The 18376-nt window shown below is 45.7% G+C and overlaps 2 protein-coding genes across 3 annotated transcripts in view; one reads left to right on the top strand and one right to left on the bottom strand.

Moving 5' to 3' along the window:
- Positions 1-18376, bottom strand: part of CACNG2 (calcium voltage-gated channel auxiliary subunit gamma 2) — a 145574-nt gene that overhangs the window by 51126 nt on the left and 76072 nt on the right. The window lies entirely within an intron of this gene.
- Positions 8066-18376, top strand: part of LOC309379799 (cytosolic acyl coenzyme A thioester hydrolase-like) — a gene marked incomplete at its 3' end in the record, with an annotated part of 13274 nt that continues 2963 nt past the window's right edge. The window contains exons 1-5 of the mRNA XM_081929252.1: positions 8066-8170; positions 10150-10267; positions 11790-11946; positions 17679-17770; positions 18319-18371. Of these exons, the coding sequence (XP_081785378.1) occupies positions 8151-8170; positions 10150-10267; positions 11790-11946; positions 17679-17770; positions 18319-18371 (440 nt within the window). The 5' untranslated portion in view covers positions 8066-8150. The remainder of the gene's footprint in view (positions 8171-10149; positions 10268-11789; positions 11947-17678; positions 17771-18318; positions 18372-18376) is intronic.

The raw sequence follows: 18376 nt of genomic DNA, 5'->3' as shown, positions 1-18376 counted from the left end.
CCCCCGCGTGTGTGGGAGGGGTTAGCCCGCAACCCCCTCTCCTCCCAGGTCGGAAATGGCTTTCTCTGCATTTCTGCAGCAATTTCTTTTTCTCTTTCTAATTCTCATGAAAATCATAAGTGTTATAGTGTGAACCTCTCCTAACAAACACATTTTTATATGCAGTTTTGATGAATGTACACTTTTTTGTGGGCAGTTTTCTGATATAATGCATTTCTACATGTTATCTTCACTATTATATTCATTTTAAACCCACACTTTCCATACATGCATTTTTGTAAACATTGTTTGGCTGGAGGACTGTATCCAAAAATTGAGGTAAGTGTGAATTTTAAAGGATAGGGTGTGTTTTGATTCTCGTATTGTTTCAGAAAGTTTTGATAGATTCATTTTTAAATGTGAACTGAATCGACTTTCTACCTCTTCCCTTATATACATCTGAAAAACATCTTAAAGACAACAGGTGTAGTTGCAATGGTGGGCGGTAGGTGGGCAGAGGACGCTTTTCAGTGGTCATATATGTAAATAGTTTTGTGCCACCTTAAACACATTAATCATGGCCTAAGTTTTTGCAGACTCATTAGGCACTTACGCTATTTAAGCAAAAGTCTCTACCCTAACTCACACACAGACAACCACTCAACACTGGCCATATAAATGAATTTAGAGGATACAATCTACGATCTGGTGAAATGCATCAGCCTTTTATTGAATTTAATGGAAACTGTGTACATACATGCCAACACCTGTTCTTATCACAACTCGACTGACAATTGTTTGAGGCTGAAGGCTAAGGGATAAACAAATAAGGAAGAGGCAGGTAACAGCCCACCCGGCCTGGTTTACATTGAGAGATGGCCCCTTTGTAGGTTGAAGGCCAGAAATGAGAATGGCCAACACACACTTCTTGCATGTACATGCACACACATGCGCACACATGCACACACACACAAAAACCCAGTGTCATTCTCGAGCTCTCTGATTGCTTTTGGTGATCTGTATCTGTGGCCTGGCCTTTTTAAAAGAGTGCTAGGAATTGTAGCTCTGTGAGGGATAATTCACAGTTCCCAGGATACTTTGGGGGAAGCCACATGCTTTGCATTATTATTATTATTATTATTATTATTATTAGACCCAAATTGAAAATAATTTTAAAATTCTGCCAATCACTTATATTTCTTGTTTATGTGTTTGTAGATTTATTTACCTGTTGATTTTGGAATGATTACATTTAATAAAGAATAAGAAAGGAAGAAAATGGATTCAGGCCTTTGCTGGATGACCTTGGGACAGTCTACCTCACAGGATTGTCACAATGTCTTTCATACTGTGTGCTGAAGAAACATAGCATGTCTGTTACCATGAGGAAAGGTGGAATCGCAACGTCATCAAGAAAAGAGCAGAATTACATTAGCAACGATTGCAAAAGTTTTGTCTAGCCTGTGTTTTGGCTGTTCCCGTTTATTAAGTCTTCAGATTTGTGTGTGTAGGTAAAGTGTATTATGTTAAATTCAGCAAAGTGAATAGTTTTGAGGAGGAAAGTCCATTAAGGCTGCCTGAACAGCACAACAGAATTGGTGCTGGGAGGCAGAATGGAAATAGAAGAAGAGAGTCAGAACTGGAAAGCTGGAGGTGGGGAGACAGAAACTGTGTGGGATTGCAGAATTGCGGGAGTATTTGGGAGAGGGAGGGAAGGCTGAACAGAAAGTGTGTGTGTGTTGAGGAGTGGAGAGAGGGAAGTGTCGAGGCATGCTGAGTTTTGTACAACATGGGACGCGCTAGGAGTTGCAGTCGTGATGAAAGAGCTCTGCAGGGCTCTGACTGCGAGGCTAGGAAATCTGAATTTGATAGAGAAGGAGATCAGAAGCCACTGCATGGATTCGGGGAGAGATGATGACTCAAAGTAGGACACCAAGCCAGCAAGATGGCTGCAGCATATTCCAGAGTGCCTCTGGGCTTCTGTGTCCCAGAAGAACGGGGTGGGTTTGCTGATCTTTATTGCTTGATAAAGAACTGTCTCTCTAATCCACAGCCACAGTCTAGGATTCTGCGGCAGATACTTGCTCTTTCAGCATCATGTGAGACAGGTGGCTGTCACAGGGAGAGGCTCTGTTCAAATAGAGCAGATCTGGACCCATGGCAGAAGCTGCACAGTGAGAGGGCAAAGTCGTTCTGTCTGCCACAAGCCATAAGCATGTGCCAGTGTGGCGCAGTGGTTAAAGAGTCAGACTAGGACCTGGGAGATGAGGGTTCAAATCTGCACTTGGTTATGATGCTCACTGGGTGACCTTGAGATAGTCACTGTCTCCCAACCTAACCTACCTCACAGGGTTGTTGTGAGGAGTGGGAGAGCTTCCTGGTATGTCACCTTGAGCTTCCTGGAAGAAAGCCAGAATATAAACACAATCAATCCTTCAATAAAACCACTTTTGCAACCTTAAGTCTTCATCAGGACCAATAGGAATTCCCTCCCACTCCAGATGCTAAATTAGCATAGCAAAGTCAGAAGTGTATTTTCAACTGCTGTTGGTGCAAATAGTCACTGTACTTATATGTAATATCTGTGAAGGCTGCCTCATTAGGGCAAGTGGGACACTGCCCTGTTTGCCCATGGCCAACTCCTCTGCCTGCCTGCTTACCCGCACTCACAAGCAGCCTACCAGCCTCGTGGGGGGGGCATCAACCATCTCTGCCCAAGGGTGTTACTGGCTGTCAACTTCCTTCTCCTTTGCCTTAGGGTTGCCCTTGTAGAACTCAACAGGGTGAAGGATGGAGACACAACTGGAATGAGTTGGCTCTGCCATTCAGTGGCTCTGGCTTCACTTCCTAAATAAATGTCACAGGTCTTCTGGACCTCTTGCACTTTGACCCCACTGTATGGAGTCTTTCTCCCAATCTTTGCACTCAGCCATATACCTATCTCTGTGTGAAACCTTCATGAATGGGCTGAAGTGCGCTTTAGCCCAGGAGAGCTCATCCCATAATTAATTGGTTGATCTTTAAGGTGCAGAAGAGTCTTAGTTCTTTGTGTTGCCTAAGCATGCTCACTCTACCCATAAGTAGGCATTGAAGGACTTATTACTCTTTAACTATCCTGACTGTGAAGACAGAAGAATGATTAATATGTGCAAAGGGTAACAAGCCCATAGAAACTTATGTCTCAGGAAAATGAAAGTTAGTTGCATTTAGATCTAAGGTGGCTAGACGCAAAAGAGGATGGGGCTCGCTCCTGCATCTTTAATAGCTGTGTAGAAGAGTTAGATACAACCACCCTACCCTCCTTTTTCTCTTTTTTTGCATCTGGCCACCGTACTTGCATCCTACTGAGATCAATATAAAAAGTTAGCTGAGGCAGCAGTCGTGTTTCCACTCACCCAGAAGTTAGCTCCATTGAACTCAGTGGGGCTTAATCCTCCTTGTTAGACGTGTATAGAATTGTGCTGTAGCCTAAGTCCAGTTCATTTCAAAGGGACTTACGTGCAGCTAACCTGACTCCAACCCTTACAATTCAATCCTATACATGCCTACTCAGAAGTAAGTCCCACTGAGTTCAGTGAGTCTTCTTCTAGTTAAGGGTTGCAGTCCTAGTCTTCAAGGTACAGTACATCAAGACTTCTTTTTGTGTGGTCAGACACAGACTATATATTTTGTATTGGCTTCTAGAGAATCTGACTAGAATTCCCCAGCACTCCACAATTTCCCAAAAACAAATTGTTATGGCAGAATTCGGATTTGGGGACTATAAACAATCAGTCAACAACATCAGCACCACCCTCAGATTTCTAGCTCCCATGGCTGAAAGAGCATGCTCTAAAGTCTAAACATAGGAAGCAGCCTTAGACTGAATTAAGACCATTAGTCTATCTAGCTCAGTATGGTCTCTATGCTGACTGACAGTCGCTTCCCACAATTGCAGACAGAGGCTGTGTACACACGACCATGTACTTTGGCTCCAGTGTGCTTCCACAGCTGGCGTTTGAATCTGTGGTATACACAGACTACTTATGATGCAGAGCTAACCGGTAGTTTCTTGAGAAATACTTCTGTTGGATGTGTCTCCCCTCAACTCAGCTCCAATCTAAAAGGAAAACTTAAGACACATACAGTGGTACCTCGGGTTAAGTACCGTACTTTTTGCTCTATAAGACTCACTGTTTCCCTCCTAAAAAGTAAGGGGAAATGTGTGTGCGTCTTATGGAGGGAATACAGGCTGCGCAGCTATCCCAGAAGCCAGAACAGCAAGAGGGATTGCTGCTTTCGCTGCACAGCGATCCCTCTTGTTGTTCTGGCTTCTGAGATTCAGAATATTTTTTTTCTTGTTTTCCTCCTCCAAAAAATAGGTGCGTCTTGTGGTCTGGTGCGTCTTATAGAGCGAAAAATACGGTACTTAATTCGTTCTGGAGGTCCGTTCTTAACCTGAAACTGTTCTTAACCTGAAGCACCACTTTCGCTAATGGGGCCTTCTGCTGCTGCCGCGCGGCCGGAGCACAATTTCTGTTCTCATCCTGAAGCAAAGTTCTTAACCTGAGGTACTATTTCTGGGTTAGTGGAGTCTGTAACCTGAAGCATCTGTAACCCAAGGTACCACTGTACACTTTGCAGTTAAGCTGAGGGGTGTATGTTTTAAGCAACCATTGAGCATGTGCAGATGTTGGCTTCATGAACAGGAACTGGTTGCAGGAGTTCAGAAACGGGCAATGCACATCAAGTGAAGACCTCTTTTCCCACTCTGGTGTGTTCAGCAATGTGCGTATATGATTTGAAAAGCAGCAGAAAACTTGCTGCTTTTTAAAGCCACTAAGTGTACATAGCCAGGGTTTCTCCCAGCTGTACCTGGAGATGTTAGTAATCAAATCTGGTACCTTGCACTAAAAAAGGCTCCCTGCTCCTGGGTTAGGGGTTCCACTATGTTCCCCTCACTCCAGTTTCTTCCTGAAAAGGAGTGTGGGCAGTAATTTTTTTCCAGACTTCTCCTTTTCTTATGAAGATAAACATCAAAGTGACTTTAAACCTTTTTTAGATACAGAGATAGAATACATTATGCATTCAGTGCTTGCATGAACAGCCGCTGGTGAGTCTCTCACCTCGGTGCAGAGAAGGTGATAGTCAGTTGTAGGATGCTATGGAAGAGTCAGGAGGCTGGCAGAGACCGGATTCAAATGAGATGCAGCAAGAAGGCTGGCTCCAGCAACTGAACCTGATGTTAATTTCTGAGGCACAATGGTCATCGATAGGGAAAGTGTCCCCCTCTCTACATTATTTTTATTATATTATTGTATTTCTCACCCACCCTTCACCCTAGGCCTCTGAGGCAGATTAGCACAACATAGAAAATGCAACATTAAAACGAATTTAAACAATTTACAAGAAGAAGAGGAGGGTGAGTCCTAAAATACATATATCTCAGGTGTCGATGGCCTAGGTAAAAAGGTGTATCTTCAATATATGACAGAAGGTACACCGTGTTGGTGCTAAATGCACCTCAGGGAACTCAACAACTGAGAAGCTGCCATAGAGTAAGCCCTCTCCAGGGACACCATTGGAGCAATTTCAATATACAACATGGGTCATTTATTCTCAGGGTTCACTGGGAAGAAGGACGGACTGTTAAAGCAACGCCCCATCTATTTAGAGCAGTTTCATACCACTTTAAATAGTCAGGGCTTTCCCCAAAGACTCCTGGGAGCTGCAGTTTGTTCAGGATTGCTGTACAGCCTCACAGAGCTACAATCCCCAGAGTGATTTCATAGTCCCTCTTCCCAGGGAACTCTGAGAACTGTAGTTCTGTGAGGGGACTATCAACTCTCAGCACCCTTAACAAACTACAGTTACCAGGATACTTTGGGGGAAGCAAGTGGTATAATAATAATAATAATAATAATAATAATAATAATAATAATAATTTATTATTTGTACCCCGCCCATCTGGCTGGGTTTCCCCAGCCACTCTGGGCGGCTTCCAACAAAGATGAAAGATACACTAAAATGTCCCATATTAAAAACTTCCCTGAATAGGGCTGCCTTAAGATGTCTTCTGAATGTCAGGTCGTTATTTATCTCTTTGACATCTGATGGGAGGGCGTTCCACAGGGCAGGCGCCACTACCGAGAAGGCCCTCTGCCTGGTACCCTGTAGCTTTGCTTCTCGCAATGAGGGAACCGCCAGAAGGCCCTCGGCGCTGGACCTCAGCGTCCGGGCAGAACAATGGGGGTGGAAGACGCTCCTTCAGGTATACTGGGCCGAGGCCGTTTAGGGCTTTAAAGGTCAACACCAGCACTTTGAATTGTGCTCGGAAACGTACTGGGAGCCAATGTAGGTCTTTCAAGACCGGTGTTATGTGGTCTCGGCGGCCGCCCCCAGTCACCAGCCTAGCTGCCGCATTCTGGATTAGTTGTAGTTTCCGAGTCACCTTCAAAGGTAGCCCCACGTAGAGCGCATTGCAGTAGTCCAAGCGGGAGATAACCAGAGCATGCACCACTCTGGCGAGACAGCCCGCGGGCAGGTAGGGTCTCAGTCTGCGTACCAGGTGAAGTTGGTAGACAGCTGCCCTGGAGACAGAATTGACCTGCGCCTCCATGGACAGCTGTGAGTCCAAAATGACTCCCAGGCTGCGCACCTGGTCCTTCAGGGGCACAGTTAACCCATTCAGGACCAGGGAATCCTCCACACCTGCCCGCCCCCTGTCCCCCAAAAACAGTACTTCTGTCTTGTCAGGATTCAACCTCAATCCATTAGCTGCCAGCCATCCTCCAACTGCCTCCAGGCACTCACACAGGACCTTCACCGCCTTCACTGGTTCTGATTTGAAAAGAGAGGTAGAGCTGGGTATCATCTGCATACCTTTATCAAGGATCTGCATTACCTTATCAAAAATAGGAAAAATACATACATGTGAGCCAAACATTCTAGGGTAAAATACTACTGATGGAAGACTCCCCACCCCCAATGCTGGCAGAGACAGTCTAAAAGGGTGGATAGTCCAGATCTTCATCCATTGAGATACCTCAAATTGTTCCTTAAGATCTGGCTCCCATACCAACTTGACGTAGGGTGAAAATTGTAATAGTAAAAGTAGAGTGTGATGCCATTCCCCTCTGGATGGCCTGCATAAGGAGGAGCTCAAAAGGTGTGTTGCTTTATGAATTGTCCAGTCTGTTGAACCCTTAACCTGTTCAAGCCAGTTTCCCAATTGCAAGAGGCATTTTTATGGCATGGGCACCTTTGCCCTGAGAGCAAGTTTCTCCAATCAGAAGGGAAGAACTGCACCACTTCTTGATGGCCGTCTTTCAGGCCTCCTCCCTTGCTCTCACTCCTTTTTCAATTGATGGCTGATGGCGTGCCAGTTTGGATCATGACGGGAGGAAAACTCTCTGTCCTTCATTTCTCAGGCTTCCCAGTGGGAGAGCAATCAGCCCCCCACAAACATCTCCTCCTTTTCTTCTTTCTGCTGTACCTGTTCCTAATCATAGAATCTCAGAATTGTAGAGCTGGTGCAGCAATGGGTTTTTATTTTTAAGAATATTTTTAGCCTCCCCTTCCTCGCCAAGCAACCTGAAGAATGTAGATCCTTAAGAATTTAAGGTGAGGGGAGTTCAAGCTTTTACTTACTTGTGGGTGGGAATTTCTCTTTGTCCTCTTGCTAAAAAGTATGTGAACAATTTGTCCCTGCAGAGGACCAAAGTAGAACTTCTGCTAGCTTGATGAAGGCAAAGGTCTGCTTATCTTCCTGCAGCATTTTTCCATGGGTTCATCTCTCAGCACTGCTGCAGTGTTTTAGAAAAACCACCTCTACAGCAGCCTTTCCCAAGTTTGTCCCCTCCAGATGTTTTAGGCTACAAACACTTTTCTGGTGGGGCTGATGGGAGTTGTACTCCAAAACATCTGGAGGGGAATACCAAGTTGAGTTAAGGCTGCTGTACGTGAACACTGTCAGTCATGTAGCTGGGTTTCTTCCTTTCCCTTTTGTATGAGACCACAGGGTGTCTAGGGTGACTCATTCTGCAACTATGTTGGGGACCAAGGCAGGAAATCCTCTGAGGGAGAGGCGGGTGTGTGTGTGTGTGCCAAGCCTAGTGCAGATAATGCCATGAAAATACCAGTTCAGAGTGCTTTCTAACAGAGATGAGGACTCTCTCTGTCTCCTCCTTGGGATGCAAGGTCGACTTATCTGGTATGACAACCTTCATACTTTTTTTGTAGGTGCTGTGTGGTTGAAATCTGTGGATTGACCCTCCTTTGTGATCAGTTGCTTCTCTAGGTCCCAGTCAGGCACAGTGCCAGACAGTAGATATAGGAGAAAGAAGAGCAGTTAGTTGGCTTGCAAGAGTGGCTGGGACTTCAAAAGGAGGGATATGAATCAAGGATTATGCCATGATTGAAAAGGATTTGACTTAAAGCCTGTATATACAAGAAGACAGGTAGTTGGGAAGGGTGAATTGGGGGCTCTAAATACAATTAGGCTGCAATTACAGCAGGTGGAATGGGGAGGGAGAATGGCTTTGGGAGCAAAGACTTTTGCAAGGGTTTTCCTCTCCCATGGTTGGGGCTGAGGGAGGAGGAAGAGCTACAGAATAGAAGGTGACTGGCCGGACAACAGAGGTGGGAAAATATTTCATATTCCTAGGAGTTGTTGACACCTTTTCAAGCTCCTTGGCAACCTGTTGCCTGGATTTTTTCCTGGTTCAGAGACTTCTTCTTGGGAAGAAAATGGTGTGCTTCATCTTGGCTTATTTTGAACATCACTTCAGTGATCTTCCAGACCGCGTGGCTGATTTGCTTATACATTTCCAGTTTGGCCTGACCGTTCTTTACCATGATGTCTGAATCAGATGAATTATGTTTAGCATGAGCAATTAATTTGCTTCCAAACTATGGCTTGGTAACTGACTTCACATCAAGGTTTTGTGGCAAAAATGGTTTACATTTCAATCATGAGATTACATTTTACAGTTTGCAGCTGCTCCCAACCTTGGCCATTGAAAATATTAGACTGCTATCCTTGAAAGCAGACAGTTGTTGCTAAAAGTGTCCTGCCCCAAAATGCCTTGCTCCAAAATTCAGCCCAACATCAGACATGAGAGAGGTTCTGACCCGAGGAGAGACCCAAGGGCCATCATGATAGACTGGCCTGTAAGAGATGGATTCTGCAGCCGCTGCTGTGTCTTTTGTTCCTGGCTCAGAACCTGTCCTTATCTCATGTTTCAAGATGCAGCTTCAACCATTCAGTTTTCTATTACTTCTTCCTGTTACTCTTTGAGAATTTCAGTAATTCAAGGACTACCAAAACACCTCTGGGGAAACATACCTATGCCTTCTCTCTTTCCATGGTTCAACCGGTGACCCAAATTGGGGAGCAGCAGCTGCTTGGTCCAGTTCTTCCCTGACCTAATCCTTCCCCCCACTCCTAAATCTGGCAGGAAGTTAATCCACAATTAGATATTATAGGATTATAGGGTGTCACTCTTGAGGGTGGTCCAGGTTAGAAATGAGAGGAAGATTGTGTTCAAAACTGGAGTAATAAGTATTGGCAATGCCTCATGCAGCTTGCTGATCCATGTAGTAGGTCCCTCTGCTGGTCTTTGCACCTGTGAACCTGTCTACGCACTTGGGTTACCTATGGAGGTTGGCTCTGTTTTGTCCTCCATTGGAATAACAGCCTATTCCTACCTCTTAATGGTGACGCAGATCATTAATAACATTATATTCTTCACAACTGTGAGCAGGGCAGTGGGATGGGGTAAGTGAAGACAAGCTGCAACAATTAATTATAGTGTTTTTCACTGCTCCTGCTGCACAGACAAAACATTTTGGTTCCTGAAATTCATTCTGATTGTGCAGAAAAATATAATTGATAGTATTGTATAGGATGTGGTATTAGTGTGTGAAAACAGTGAAGATCCATTGATACCCAGGCATGCACACCAGATGGTGGAGATGTCAGGCGCCATTCTGGTGCCCAAGCTTCTTCACTTGGTCGCAAGTGGCTGAGAGCCAGGTGCTAAATGCACCTGGCCACTGGCTAATTTTTGAACACTGCAGTCCAACATCATCTGTAAGGGGCCATGTTGTTGACACATGTTCTGTCTCTTCAGCCTGAGCTAGAGCTGACTGCCTCTTTATCTGCCTCTTTATCCTCTTTTCTCTCTGTAGGATTATGCGCCCTGATGATGCCAACATTGCTGGGAACGTCCATGGAGGGACCATATTAAAAATGATTGAGGAGGCAGGTGCCATCATCAGCACTCGGCACTGCAACTCTCAGTCTGGGGTAAGTACTCTGCACATGTTCAAACAGAGAAGCTGTTTGCAGCCATGATATATGGAGGAGCCTCTTCCCAGCGATGCCTTCAGTGTTAGTAGCAGGCAATTGTGGGGTGGGTCAAAGCTGCAGGAGCAAAGCCTTGTTGCTTCCCTGCGGCTCCGTTGTAGATTCAAGTGCCTGCTCTGCGTGTTAAGGTTTATAATGTTCCTGTCTTCTTTTGTTTTATTTTTCAAACTGTTGTATAACAGTTTCCAGCTTAATAACAAGGGAGTAGTAAAAAAGATAAGTAAATTTAAAGATACATGACATGGGAATACAAATTCCAACTTCAGCGAAAAAGAAATGGAATAGAAAAGATCACAAGAGACATTTGTCCACTACCTAACCCAGTGGTTTTCAACAGATGTGCCATGGTGCCCTGCGGCACCTTGAATGATGATTGTGAGTACTGCGGGTGGGGGAAGTGCTGTGCAACCATTGCCATGCATCAGGCGAAAGAAAGCAGGCATAAGAAAAACTCTGGACCCTGCGCTCCTACGCAGGATTAGGTCCCATGTCACCTGCACGAATTTATTTCCAAGCTAAGCAAGCCTGGGGCAGGGCTGCCAAACATTTTGGCCTTGTTCAAACAGGAGGGACGCAGGAACGAGGCAGCAGGCTTGGAACGTCCCAGAGGAAATGTGAGCTTCACCTTTCACCGTAGATGCTCTCTCTCCCCTCAACTTTTGTATCCACGCTGGCTGCGCATGCGTGCTGGTGCTGCTTACTCACCTTCTGCCAGAGCCCAGTGAAAGTGCGGGGGGGGGGGCAGGGTCAACAAAAGCAGTGTCCGCGCCCATTATGCCCCTCCTCCTTCTTCACCTTTAGTGGGGGAGGGGTGTGGTTGTAAAATAAAGCTGAGGGGGGAAGACATCTGCCTCCCCCACCCACCAACTGACCAAACCTGAGCCCTAATCCATAATAAAAAGGTCTGGTATTTATTTATGCAAGGGCAGAAACAACAAATCCAGGTTCTGAAATGGACACTGACCTTCTGCCACCATGACTAGGGTGGTGGGTGCCTCTCCTCTGTTTCCAAATCTGTCCTTTAAAACTTCGTGGATGACCAGAATTCGTGGATAGTCACCCTATTTTATCAATTTCTTCCTTTTTGAAAAACAAACCCCAAATGTAATCTATGACTGGCCAGTAGGTGGCAGTGATAGATAATTAGAGGGGAATAAAGAGTGGGGGACTCCACCAAAGTTGGAGATGGGATGCCAGTCTACCAAAGAGCTTATTGCATAAGTACACCGTTGAAAGCATTCTGTGATGATAATGGACCCAGACCTCTGACTCCCTCGCCCCTCGCAAAGTGGGTAGAACTGGGTAACGGGTCTGTAGAGCAGCCTCATGTTTTTCCCACCCATCTTCCGTTTTGGGCTCTTTTCTTCCTTTGCTCCCTGTGGTGTGTACTGTTTTCCTTTTACCCCACCTGCCTGTGATGTTTTGCTCACTCACTAACAGTGGCTTTGCCTGCCCCTCTCAGGAGCGATGTGTGGCTGCCCTGGCCCGCGTGGAGCGCACAGATTTCCTTTCCCCCATGTGCATTGGAGAAGTGGCTCACGTCAGTGCTGAGATCACCTACACGTCCAAGCACTCTGTAGAAGTCCAGGTGCATGTGGAGTCGGAAAACATTCTCACAGGTAAGCAGAACCCCAGCACCTTTTGTGGTCACCTGCTGAACAAGGGTTAAACCACGTGATGGCGCTTAACTTCTTCACTTTCTTAAATCTTTCATTTCCCAAGATTTTTCTTGGGGGAAAGGGCAATTGCTGTGTCTATCATTCTTTTTAATGAAAGAAATTTCTCTCAAAGTGCCTGTTTAACCATGCACAGCCAGCAGTTATACTTCACCCTCAAAACTGGATTTGAACATAAAGAATTAATTTCTTACCTGTTAGTCGCAACAGGAATTTTCGATGTGAAAAAGTGGAGATAACCTCCTATCCCATCCGTTAAAAAGTAGCATGATAAAGTACGGGGATTCGTTGCGGTGGCTAAAATAACTAATTACCCGAGAAGTAAGGAAGACAAATGACGCCCATGTTATTTTAGGAATTGATGGATGCATTTTGTTTTGCAGCAGTAGGAGGTTGGTCTCGATGGATTCACAATATTTTGATTTATCCAGGGCTGAAGCTTTTTATTATGATTTGCAAAGCAATTATGATGATTGAATAACAACACAGAATAAAGCAACCCACCAGGATACAAGAGACAGAATGCACTGACTTTGATACATTAAGTTGTATACAAGATAAAGAACTTCCATTTGTTTGTACAGACTAGTGTTTCCCAACCTTTTCCTGACCGTGGCCTCCTTCCTGTGGCACCCCCATGGGCTTAGCCAAGGGAGGGCAGGGGGGCAGCTACCCCCCATAAGTAAAAATCAATACAAATCTGAGGTTTCCCTCCCCTATCAAAAGCCTGCCCCCTAACAAAAATCCTGGCCATGCCCATGCCCCGCTCCCATCCTACTGGTAGAAAGGTAGCTATTTTAATGTTTTGTTTGTAATTAGAACATGTTTTATTTATAATTTATATAATTTATACAAAATACAATTACATAAAATGATAGGAATGAAATGTTGAAGCAGAAAAACATAGAGCTGGAAAAATCATGGAGTTGGAAGGGACCCTAGGGGTCATCTTTCTAGTTAAAGGTAAAGGACTCCTGGACAGTTAAGTCCAGTCCAAAGCAACTATGGGGGTGTGGTGCTCATCTCAGCTTTCCAGGTGATGTGGCCAGTTGACTAAACCACTTCTGGCGCAATGGAACACTGTGATGGAAACCAGAATGCACGGAAACACCGTTTACCTTCCTGCTGCAGCAGTACCTATTTATCTACTTGCACTGGTGTGCTTTCGAACTGCTAGGTTGGCAGGAGCTGGGACAGAGCAACGGGAGCTCACCATCTTTCTAGTGCAACCCTCTGCAGTGTAGGAAACTTAGCTAAAGCATCTATGATAGATGGCCATCCAACCTCTGCTTAGAAACCTTCAAGGAAGGAGAGTCCAGAACCTCCTGAGGAAGATCCATCTTCCATGTATTATACAAATTAAACAACACTTATCTGACCACAGTTATTTGACACAGATGGGGAAAACCTACAGATACAGTCCAAAAGGTGCACAGGGAGTTCTGTATATATGGGAGAATTTTAAAAAGCAAGTGGTCCTCCCTGACCTGCTGCAAAACTATCTTTTCATCCATAGGAGCCCTGGCTGCCTAGATAAAACATTCTAGCTCCCCATACTTTACCTGGCAGTAAAGCCTACTGAGCTCAGTGTGGCTTTCTTCTGAGTTGACACTTATTTACTAGATGCAAGTCAGCAGCACCAGACAACCCCGCTTGGCTAGGCGCTGGGGTGGATTTCACCCCACCTTGCAGAGCCGAGGGCCTGGTAGGCTGCCCACTTACCCACTAGTGATTGGCCAAGCAGATAGCCAATCAATCAGGATTTTTTTTAAAACAAAAGCTTTCCTCCTTTCACTTCTCACTTCCCTCTGTGGTCCCCTAGCCTTGTGTTGTGGTCCTTCAATTATGCAATTTTCTCCTGTGGCCCCCTTGGAATATCCTGGGGCCCCTGGTTGGGAAACACTGGTATAGACTATATTACAATATACTGTGGTTGTATCCTACTAATTTGTATTTGGAGCAGACCTTTCTGTCATCTTGCCAAAATTTCTCGGGCCACCCCTGCAAAGTGAATAATAATGTTGGGCTAGGACCTGGGAGACCAGGGTTCAAATTCCCTCACTTAGCCATGAAACTTGGTACGTAGGTGCTCTTGGGCAAATCACTGCCTCTCAGCCTAAACTCCCTCCAGGGTTGTTGCGGCGATTAAATGAGGAGGGAGGAACCATGTGTACTACCTTGAGCTCTTTGGAGAAAAAAAAGAAGTGATATAATGCTCACCCTGCCTCTTGCTTGACGCCTCACTCCTTGGCTCACAAATCCAACTTCTTTGGAAGTGGCTGCTTCCCAGCTGCTGCATTCCAAAACTTTCCTTCCCTCCAGGCCTGGCCGAAGTGACGTTACCGGCGGATGTGCAGTCAAACGCATACTTCATTGCTCACGAGATGGAAACTTGTCTGCAGCAAATCTGCAAATTTCTGGCTTTCTTGGCCTTTTGGTCTATTTATTCGATTTCTCACCCACCCTTCACTACAAGCGCAATAAAACAAGAAAAGTTTTTAAAATGTGAAAAAAAGTTCCTAAATGTTAAGGGAGGTTTTAAACTAAATACATATTTTAAACCCTTCTCAGGGTTTATTCCTGCTTTATTGAACCGAGGATTCCCCCCGCCCCCCGTGATTCATACATAGGTGTTTTATGTTTATATCATCATGGCATGACCTTTGGCTACTTATAGTAAGACTCGACTCAACATTGAAGCACAAATGTTTGCAGAACGTGTGCCAGATTCAAGAGTTGGGGGCCTACTTAGGAGACAGGAATGCCCAAAATGGCCCTCAGCATTTCAGCTCCTTCCCCAGATACCCAGTCTGGCAAGAGATTCCCCATGTATGGCATTACAAAAGATAGCTCTCTTGGCAACCTTCTTCCCATCTCCTCTCATCCCCTCCTCCCAATATTTGGCCCTGCCTCAAGCTTCCCTTGGAATATCTTCCTGCCAAGAGAATATGGTTTTGACCAACTGGGATGTTGAGACTTTGTCAGTGCAAACGCTGGGTTTTGTAAAAACAAAGCAGGTGCAGAGAAACTAGATGTCTATCCCCATGCTTTTGGCCGACGTGTGGGAAGATGAAAATGTGTTTCCATGGTTACCGTGCCTTGAAAGAGAATATGCAGATCAAACCGGGAGCCAAAAGTTCATCCCACTCGGTGATAGACACCACTGATTAACTGTGGGCCACTGCAAGGAGTGGCACCAAGCGAGTCCCTGCCTGTGACTTCCTTTTGATAACCTCCCCAAATCCTTGAGGCTGCTTCTAAATATTAATCTGCGTATATCGCTGGACAGAGGAGAACTAGGGAGAACCTTCTCTTCCCACAGATGATCACAGTTCAGAGGCCCTGCATGACTGTGGCCAATTGGACAGCTTTGATGGGAGAGGCCTTTAATAAAATTGGACTCGTGGAATGAAACGCTTTGGCTGCCTTTCATCTCCTCCAAATTGCAATTAAGATTTAAACCAACCCTTTCACCGGTTCCACTGCACAAGGAGATTTTTTTGCAGTGAGGTTTGTGGGGAAAAACGCTATCCAGAGGAACAAGGGAGCCGTCAGGCCTGGGAGTGTGCTGACTTTGATACTGCCCAGAGCAGGGACAGAGTTGGGAGGCTGCTTGCACCAACATCTTCCCCTTAGCTTAGCTTAAGAAACAGCAGCTCCCAGCATTCTTGGGGAAAGCCATGACTGTTTCAAGTGGCATCAAAGTGCTTTGAATGTACAGTGCGAATGGGGCTGCAATGTTTGCAGGAGATGCCTCATTGCGGTGCATTGCACCTTGAAAATGGATAGGCGGGTCAAAGTGGCACTTGAATTCCAAACGTGTGCTTATGTGACCCTGTGTCAGGCTACTAAAACCTCTGTTCAGTGTTCTTGTTTTATAGGAAAGATTGTCAAATTGGGGCTCAGCCAAGGGGTGGAAAATGAGCAGCTCTCCATATATTGGTGGACATCAGCCAGCATGGTCAGTGCTCAGGGATTATGGAGTCCTGCAAAAGCTGGAGGGTGGTATGTTCCCTGCCCCTATATTTTGAAGGGTTAGGGAGGTCATGCCAAGGATTCTTTTGCTTGTCCTTTGCTTCCCCATTTCAAGTTGCCATTTAGCGACAGCCGGCGGTGTCTGAAGTGCCCCGGTCCCCCTCTGGGCTTACCGGCTCCCAGCAGGCACAGCCCATCCAGCTCAACCAAGCTAAGCTGCCAGTGCTGCTCATTTGACTTATTCCCAATGTCTGGATGCTAATTTCTGTTAGATGCAATTAGGAGGGAACAGCTCCGGTACAGGCGGACTGCAGCCACAGAAGCTTCTGAAAGCAGCAGCCTTGGGAATTGGCGCTCTTTTGATCAGAGTTTTACCAGGAAAATGTGCAGATAGCCATTCTGTGTTGTTTGGGGAGGAGTGTGGGAGCCTGAGGGGGGGGGGCATAGGGTTGCTGCTGTGGAATCCAGCCTGTCAGGTTGTTTTGTTGTTGTTGGGTTTAAGCAGTAAATCTTATTCCCAAGAGAAGGTTGTCACATCACAGTGAAAAGCTGTGCAGAGAGCCGAAGTATTGCAAATTAGCCCTACTTTCTGCACAAATTCTGTTTTCCTTTTGTAACAGGGAGGGGGAGATGCTGCAGTGAAACGCCTCCTCCAGAGTACTGGGAGCATTGTCCCTCTGATCTTCGGATGAAAAGAGGCGTGATATTTTTTCAAGCAGTCGGGCCAGTTTTGAAAGCAATGTACTTGTTTCTACCAGATCAAAATCTGCGCAGACTTTCCTCCCTGAAAATTTAGGCCCATAGTCAGAAATCAGGGTGGGTGTGGGGGTGGGTGTGGCATGAACTGAACAGCCATAACATATAGCTCCATAGGGTCAAACTTAGGTAATGGTCACTTTTTTTGGAAGCGTACTGCCGGCACACTTTTCCTTATTGCTGCAAATGTAAAACCAACTGGCCCAGCATCCTCTTCCCACAGTGGCCAACTCGATGCCCCAACCAGAAACCCTCAAGCAGGACCTGAGCAGGACTTTCCCTCCTGCAGTTTTCAGTAACTGGTATTCTGGAAGCATGATTGCCTCTGTTAGTGGAGGTAGAGCATAGCCATAATGGCTAGTGGCCTCCTCCTCCTCCATTAGTTTGTCCAATCCGCTTCTAAAACCACCCATCCCTGGTGGCCATCCCTGCCTCCGCCTGAGCCAGTGCACCAACTGCAAAGAGCCTTATAGGTGTAGCACCATAGAGGCTAACATATGTGTTATGACATAAGTGGGGGCATAGGTGTAGCACCATAGAGGCTAACATATGTGTTATGGCATAAGTGGGGCATGGGGTTGGGAATGTAGGTAGTGCTGTCAAATAACACTGAAATGCAGAAAATAATTGTTGGGAGAACTCAATTATGAATGTACGTCAGATATGTACAGTGATAACTCACAACAGCAATAGCTGATGCAATGCAATCATACTCACATTGCAAGTTAATTAACAATGGCACCGATCAGACAAAGATATTGCCAGAGTTTGAGCGCCATGGCAGAAAAGGTCCCCTTGCCAGTAGTTACACTAGCTGATATCACTTGCTTTGTTTTGCTTTCTCATTTCTTCAGGCCAGATGCTTTGATGACTCAGTTATTATTCCATATTTTGCAGTTTTCCGTGGTCTGTTCATTTACAGATATTTTTCCCTCCTTTAAAAGGTGCCAAGCGGGTGACCAACAAGGCAACTCTGTGGTACGTGCCCCTCTCTCTTAACAACGTGAACAAAGTACTGGAAGTCCCTCCTATTCAGGTAAGGGGATGTTCCAAGGGTGATGGTGGAGCTCTATATGAGTCAGACGTTAGTCCAGATTCTGCAAACAAAATAAGCAATGCCCATTTCCATGTTTACATCCACTTGCTTAATCATGTACTGTATTGTGTTGTATAATCTGGTTTTGTTGTCTTGATTCACACTGTAGCTGAGACTCTCCTAGAAAGATGTCCTCTTCTCCCCCCCCCCAGACTTCCTTTGAACAAACTTTTTCTAACTCCCTCCTTTGCTCCAACATATTGTGACATATTAGATTTAACACTTGGTCCACGTTGCTACTGTCCACTCCCATTAACTTAGAGGGAAGTCCTCTCTTGCCATGCCTTCAAAGGGGCAGTGTGTGTCCTCTTAAACAGCTGTATAGCAAAACACTCCAGCAACTTCCTTTCTCTGTGGTGGCCCAAGGGGACATTTTCTTGCCTCCAGTGGCACATGAAGCAATGGTGGTGGTGTGGCCAGTCGGGCAGCAGTCCTTGTCCCTTCCCCTCCGACTTGGATGACCAGGTGGCCCTTCCGTTTCTTCTCAGTTTGCAGAGAAGGCGCAGGAGGAGGAAGGGAGAAGGCGCTATGAAGAGCAGAAGCTGG

This window comes from Podarcis melisellensis (assembly GCF_964234715.1).
Source record: "Podarcis melisellensis genome assembly, chromosome: 10".
In the NCBI taxonomy this organism is placed as follows: Eukaryota; Metazoa; Chordata; class Lepidosauria; order Squamata; family Lacertidae; genus Podarcis; species Podarcis melisellensis.
Note: the sequence above shows the minus strand (reverse complement) of the source record. Positions and strands in the feature narration are given on the sequence as shown.